Source organism: Ursus maritimus, unplaced genomic scaffold (assembly GCF_017311325.1).
Source record: "Ursus maritimus isolate PB19 unplaced genomic scaffold, ASM1731132v1 scaffold_14, whole genome shotgun sequence".
NCBI classification, from domain to species: Eukaryota; Metazoa; Chordata; class Mammalia; order Carnivora; family Ursidae; genus Ursus; species Ursus maritimus.
In genome coordinates this window covers 22,386,709-22,393,431 of record NW_024423786.1, presented here as the reverse complement: position 1 = coordinate 22,393,431, position 6,723 = coordinate 22,386,709, and the positions used below count along the sequence as shown (strand labels likewise).

Sequence of the window (6,723 nt, the reverse complement as noted above, 5' to 3'; positions counted from 1 at the left end):
AGCATTTCTACTGTCCTGAAGAAAGTCATTATTCCACTTCTAAATGCTCTGAAGGACTAACACTTGAAGGAACTCTTTAGTCTGAACCTTTGTTCCTAAGAACAGGCCAAACTAATAGTTTGAAACAATTCTGGAATCTTTATTACTTGTAACATGAAGCTTATATGAGTACAAGAATGAATTTTGAAGAATTTTTTCAAATATAGAAAAAATATGAACAGCAAGGAAGGTGAGGCAATTTAAAAAAAAATCCACCTTGTAAAATATACATCTTTATGAGGTAGATCAATATATATTGATACAGAGAGGCCCAAGATATGCTAGGTGAAAAAAACAAGTTGTAACCTGTCCTTGTAATATGATGCTGAATTTTAAAGACATTACTGTATGCATAGAGGAAAATGTGAACTAATAGAAAATAAATGAACAATTCTTACATCTGGTAATGTTAGGCTCCCAGGGCAGAATTATGTTCTTATGTTATGTATTTGCTTTGTGTTTGAATTTAAATTTTTTTTTTGAATTTAAAATTTTTATCAGGAAGATACGACATCTTGTAATAAGAAACAGATCAATGAGTTATGTTGAATAATTTACCTCTGCCATGTTTTGGTTATTAGTAAACATACCAAACATGTGGTGGAGAGCAGTTTTCCTAAAAAGATGGGGGAAAAAAAAATCATACAGCAGGCCCAGCGTGCTTCCATTTCTATACCTTCTTTAACCATTTGGAAGCCAAGTTCCATGCGTTCTTCCAAAGTGTACTTGCAATTCTGAGCATTCCCTTTCTTGAACAGAAGAAGGTTACTTCCATCTAAGATACTTGCACAGAAATATTAAGGTCTTCCTACATTTCATTTCCCATTCCCTTCTCCCCATTGTGCAGGATAAATAGATGTCAGATGAAACATTTTCTTGAATTTAAAAGAACTTTTTGCCAGTCTGCAAAACTAGGATGAATGACTTGTTACAAATAAACAACATTCGTGATATTAGGAAGCCTAAAAATTCACATCTGTCATCCTCAGTGAGGCAATAAACTACCGTATTTCATCAATTCTAAGACAACTTTATTGTAAGACACAGCATTCTTTTATGTAGCACTACGAAAGAAAAAGACACTGCCAATTCATTGAGAGCATGCCATCCATCAAAAGCTGCACCCTGATTTTAAAGATGTAAATATGAAAAAATGTGCACCTTGGCATCAATAAAATATGGTAACACTACAACTAAAAATCCACAATCTTGTCCCACATGATTACTTGAAGTCGAGCACTTTAAACTGCTTTGTTTGAACCCTGAATGTAATGGAAGAATGCGTAAACATTTTCAGTAGCACACCGTCAGTTTATTGACCTATGTAAAAAAATAATAGGTCTTAAAAAGTCAGAACAGTAAAAGAATATGCAAAAGGGTATTTCTGCTTCTAGAAGGCTATACAAATATGCAAAAAGGAATAAGTTACTTATTTTTTTTGCATGTCTCCTTTTTTGTTCCAAATTCTTCCCCCAAACTTCATATTTAATGATACAAATGACTAAGGACCAGCTTAACAAATCATCTTTATGTATATATTACATGCTTTGGAATATAGATAGAAAATGTTCCAAAAAAGTTGTTCAGAAACTCCTCTATTCACAATATGGACATGAAAACTGTATAAAAGGGGGAAGGGAGCACCTTTTATGGAATATTGAAGCAGAGCAAAGATGACAAAAAAGAGCAATCTGGAATACGGAAATATGTTTTTTTTTTTTTAAAAAAAAACATTACAATAAACCATAGCTAATTAGTTCTTCCCAGTAAAGTATGAGGTAGTTTTAGCCTCATAATTAAATCTACTGCAGCTTGGAGTTTTTTGTTTTTTTGTTTCATTTTGTTTTGTAATGACTAATCTTGTTTTTTGTCATTTGGTGACTTAGGACCCCCCATGGAATCTGGACAATATGCTTACTTTTCTAATGTTCACCATTTTAAGGCACGCAATTCATCGAAAATGCTGTGGCTTTTGTTTTTCCATTTCTTTTTGTTTTGGGTTCTTCCTGGATTACCTTAAAATACTTTTTCAACCTCTTGGTTATAAAAACTTTCCAGATCAGGTCTGCCATTTCAAATGGCAGCCAAATTGGAGAGTTACCAGCCTGAATAATAACCCATCAGGCCACTGGTGTGGAAAGAAAAAAGGAGCCCAATAATATTGTACCTCAGAAAATTCTCCAAGCAGAGTTTGTCAATTATTCAGTGGGCTGCTTTGTTTTCCCCAATCTGCTACCATAAAGTTATATTACAGGATGCTACAGCAATAAGTCTTTCCAGAACCCATTTTACGGTGCTTATGAAAACCATCACTCTTTATAATATCCTAAAAACATTTACACTCATTCAGAACGTCATGAAAATCCAGCTTCTCTTCAAGTAATTTTCCAATACTGTCTCAATTGTTCACGTCCATGTAGAGATAGCATGTCATCCTTCGCCGGCTCACAAACCCAAACTTTCTGAAGGTGAGTAATGACTAAGGAGCTTCTGGTTTCCCTTTTCTCATCATTCTGAATTGTGCTCTGAAATTTCCTGTCCTTCTTTCCTACGGGAGACCCTGAACGCACTTTTCACAGTTTTGCGGTTTGCCTTCAACAACTTTTATTCCCTTAAAAAGTGCTTGCTACTGATAAAGGCGGAGTCCTTTCTTGGCCACGGTTCTACTTCGCTCTGTCAGGGCAGTGCCGGGAGTCTGAAAGGCAAGTCGTTCAGGGCCTCTGCGCAGCCTCAGTGTGCGATTCACTTCCGGGGCACCTGAGTCCCCTCTTCGACCCTGGATGCCTTGAGCTTTCTAAAGCCGAACAGCCTTCTGGGAAGACGAACACGTTTTGCAAGGCACACTAGTGTGAGCACGCAGCGCTTGGTCCAGAGGTCCAACTGCACTTCAGACTAATGTTCCGGGCTTCGAATCTTCATGCCAGAAGAGCCTCTGCTCCCTACTCTCCAGGCTGTCTTCCAACCGGCTTCCGTCCGTGCCGTCCAGGTGACTGATCTCTGGGTACTGTCTATTAAAGGAAACCAGGAAAGTGATTACTTGTGGTCATTTTTAGTACCAGAGTGCAAAGATGACTCTACTCAACGAATTAGTAGAAAGCACCGTCAAGGCAGAGGATGACGGTGTGTTCTTTCATTGTCCTACTGGCACATTGTTGAAAAGGCCCATGCAAGGTGTACTTAATCCTCTAGAGAGATATTCCTTTGTCTCACTTATATTTACCATTGATTAGGACGCGGATTGTGGTAAGTTACATGTTAACTCGTAGGGTTTTTTTGTCCGGAAGGAATACAAATAACTTCGGTTTACTATAAAAAGATTATGGTCATAGTTTTATTGCCCTGTAGGCCATTAACCGGTTTTTTAATCTTATTTAGTAATCTTATTCCAGCCTTTTATCTTTCAATGTGTTGAATTCAGTCTTCTGAATTCTCTTGGAAGCAGCTTTACCGTTCTGTTAGTTCTCTCATTAATGAGTTAAATAAATCTTTGACACATGCCCATTTTCTCCTTGGGTGAGAGTCATATTTTTAACTTTTTAAAAAGTATTTTTGACAGCCACATTTTAAGTATTCTTCAGATTAAGGGAATATACTAGATGCTTTCCATCAGGGACAAAGGAATATATTTAGTGGCAGGCAGGGGCACCCAGGGACACATCTTACATCCCTAGGGTCTATGGGTCGAGAATAAATTGGAAACAACATCACATACAAAAATCCTAGGCATACTTGGATGTTGTACCCAAAGGAAGGCATCCTGTAACACAAACCATTCCAAGAAGCAAAACCTCATTCCTTCAACAATCATTTAGAACAGGTTAGATAGTTAGTAGGTTTCTTTTTATTTTAAATTTCTTTAGTCAAGATGGTTAAGAAGTCACTGGAAGGAGAGCTGTGGAAAGAACTACTACGTGAAACCAGGTATTTAGTGTTTTCATCTACCATAAACACAAAGTCACATTTCCGTAGCTTCACACACCAGCCAGAACAAGCAAGACGTCCTGCCACGAGGCAAGATGCAGCAGCCGGGTCTGAGGGCCGTACTTACTACAGCAGGCTACACTGAGCAAAAGAGAACTGAACACTGAGCTCATTTCGGGAGACACACCCATTCTCTGGGACAGAAGCCCTCGGTGTTGCCTAGTAGAGGTAGTTAGATAAGGAAGAGGACGGGAAATGGAAAGCAGGAAGTCAAGGGGGAAAAAAAAGTTACTTGAAAACAGTTTGCAGCACAGAGCCAAGAATCTGACTGTATTATATACTAGGGAGCATAAGAGACGTTGACATTTATGATTTTAGAAAGTCTACGCCACTGACAATTATACCACAGCATACTTGGAAACAAATTTTTATTGGTAAAAATGTGTAGCTTTCTGTAAATGTTAAGAGCCAGACACTCTGGGGAGAAGGATCCTGGAATACTACATACTTCATTTGTTTAAAAAATTACTCAAATCTTTAACTTCAGGGCTGATCTAAAGGTCTTTTTATCTTTACCTTGAAACCTAACTTCTCTCTTATTTTAAAAATTGCGTTTTCATCAAAAATAACACAATTTTATAGCAAATTTCTAAAACTTAATGGATGGCTATTATGATACTTGTTTTGTTAGTAGGTCAAGTTAAATTGATCACTCTGAAATATAATTTGAAAAAACCCTAAATAGACAAATAGATGGAAATAAGCACACCCATACTTCTGTTGCTGGAGGGTAAACTGGCATATCTTTCTGGAAAGCAAGGGCTTAAAAAAATACACTTTTCAATTTAATCCACTAATTCTACTTCTTGGAATGTATCTTAAGGCAATAACCTGGAATTCAGACAAGTATTTTGCACAAAGATATTAACTACATCACAATAAAAAAAGATGTTAACTAGTAGCATCACCAAAAAAAAGAGAAAATCTAAAAACCATTCAAATTCAAAACTGGGAACTGTTGAAGTATGGTATGTTGATTGAGTGGAATATCATGTGGGTCACATAAAGTAAGGTTTAGAGAGTTTTAAAAACTATGGGAACATGTTTATGTTGTGATAGTAAGTAAGAAAACTGGGATGCAGAAGTTCATAGACAATGAAAGATGTAAAACTGCACATAACGCTATCATTACGGCCACGTTACAAATGGATACTGGAGGGGGCGCCTGGGTGGCACAGCGGTTAAGCGTCTGCCTTCGGCTCAGGGCGTGATCCCGGTGTTATGGGATCGAGCCTCACATCAGGCTCCTCCGCTGTGAGCCTGCTTCTTCCTCTCCCACTCCCCCTGCTTGTGTTCCCTCTCTCGCTGGCTGTCTCTATCTCTGTCAAATAAATAAATAAAAAATCTTAAAAAAAAAATGGATACTGGAAAATGGGGGAATGTGTCAAAATGCTAACAGCTACCATTTCTAGATGGTAGAATTATGGGTAAATGATTTCTTACTTATTTATTCTTTTATTATTTTCTTAATTTTCCACAACGAGCTCATGATGATGCGCGTGTGAGCACACCCAATAGGGATCTTTAAATAGTGTCTCATTTCCTGTAGATTACCGCACCTCTGACATCAGACTCCATATCAAGCCATCTTGGGCTGGCTGAGATAGACAGGCACACTTGGTCAAATCAGATTTTCTCTAAAAATGTTTAGTAGTTCCTGAGTCCAGTGAAAGTGGTGTTAAGGATTTTTGAACTGTCTTAGGCACTTTTATATTGTTTCTAATGCAGTCCATGAAAAGGAAAGTAAAAGTATACAAGTGGGAAAAACTGTTCGCAGATGATGAGAACTATTTGCAAACACAAAATGATGAGGACTGACTTGAAAACGTGCAGGTCCAGTTTTGGGCCAAAGCCATTTTAGTTCTTGCTCCTAACGCATTTGCAAGCATTATTTACAGAAAGCCAAGCTATTTGAAGTCCCCTGAGGTATATTTTCACTAAAATTCTATTTTGAGCACACCCTTTGTTGAGTTGAGACAATTGGCCTAACAGTTCAAGCCAAGAAAAACTCCTTGAACAAGGAGAAGAAAAATAAGGCTTTGGGGGTTGAATACCTCCAATTCGTTTGTAACACTGAGTACTTATTAAGAAATTATGATTTCACTCATATGCGGAATTTAAAAAACAAAACAGATGAACATAGGGGAAGGGAAAAAAGAGAGAGAGAGAGGGAGGCAAACCATACGAGACTCTTAACTATAGAGAACAAACAGGGTTTGGAGAGGGGTGGGCGGAGGATGGGCTAGATAGGGGATGGGGATTAAGGAGGGTACTTGTGACTAGCACTGGGTGTTGTATGTAAATGAGGAATCACTGGCTTCTACTCCTGGAACCCCTTTTACCAATTTTACATGTTAACCAACTAGAATTGCAATAAAAAATTGAAGTAAAAAAAGAAAAGAAATTAACCTCTCAAATTCACCAGGATAGACACTTTCGATAAGTTATTGTCTGTGTAAGTCTCCCTCTGCCTGAAGCAATTTGACCGAGAGCAACATTAAATAAAAACAAACAGAAAATGCTCTGTTTCTTGGCACAATGGTTGTGAATTATAGTCTGTGAAAAGTAATAGGGAGAAATGACCTCTTCAAACTTAATTCCTCCTGCATATACAAAGAAGTGCGTGTAATGCAGAGTTAGCAATCTTTTTAAAAAATCACATTCTAACCAATTGTCTTGTATATTTCCTCCAAATGTTTACAA

The 6,723-nt window shown here is 37.6% G+C and overlaps 1 protein-coding gene across 4 annotated transcripts in view; it reads right to left on the bottom strand.

Moving 5' to 3' along the window:
- Positions 1 to 1,552: 1,552 nt before the first annotated feature.
- Positions 1,553 to 6,723, bottom strand: part of FRMD4B (FERM domain containing 4B) — a 320,241-nt gene continuing 315,070 nt past the window's right edge. For all 4 annotated transcript variants that reach the window (XM_040628575.1, XM_040628574.1, XM_008703133.2 and 1 more), the window contains one exon: positions 1,553 to 3,047. In XM_040628575.1, coding sequence (XP_040484509.1) covers positions 2,927 to 3,047 — 121 coding nt within the window. In that variant the 3' untranslated portion in view covers positions 1,553 to 2,926. The remainder of the gene's footprint in view (positions 3,048 to 6,723) is intronic.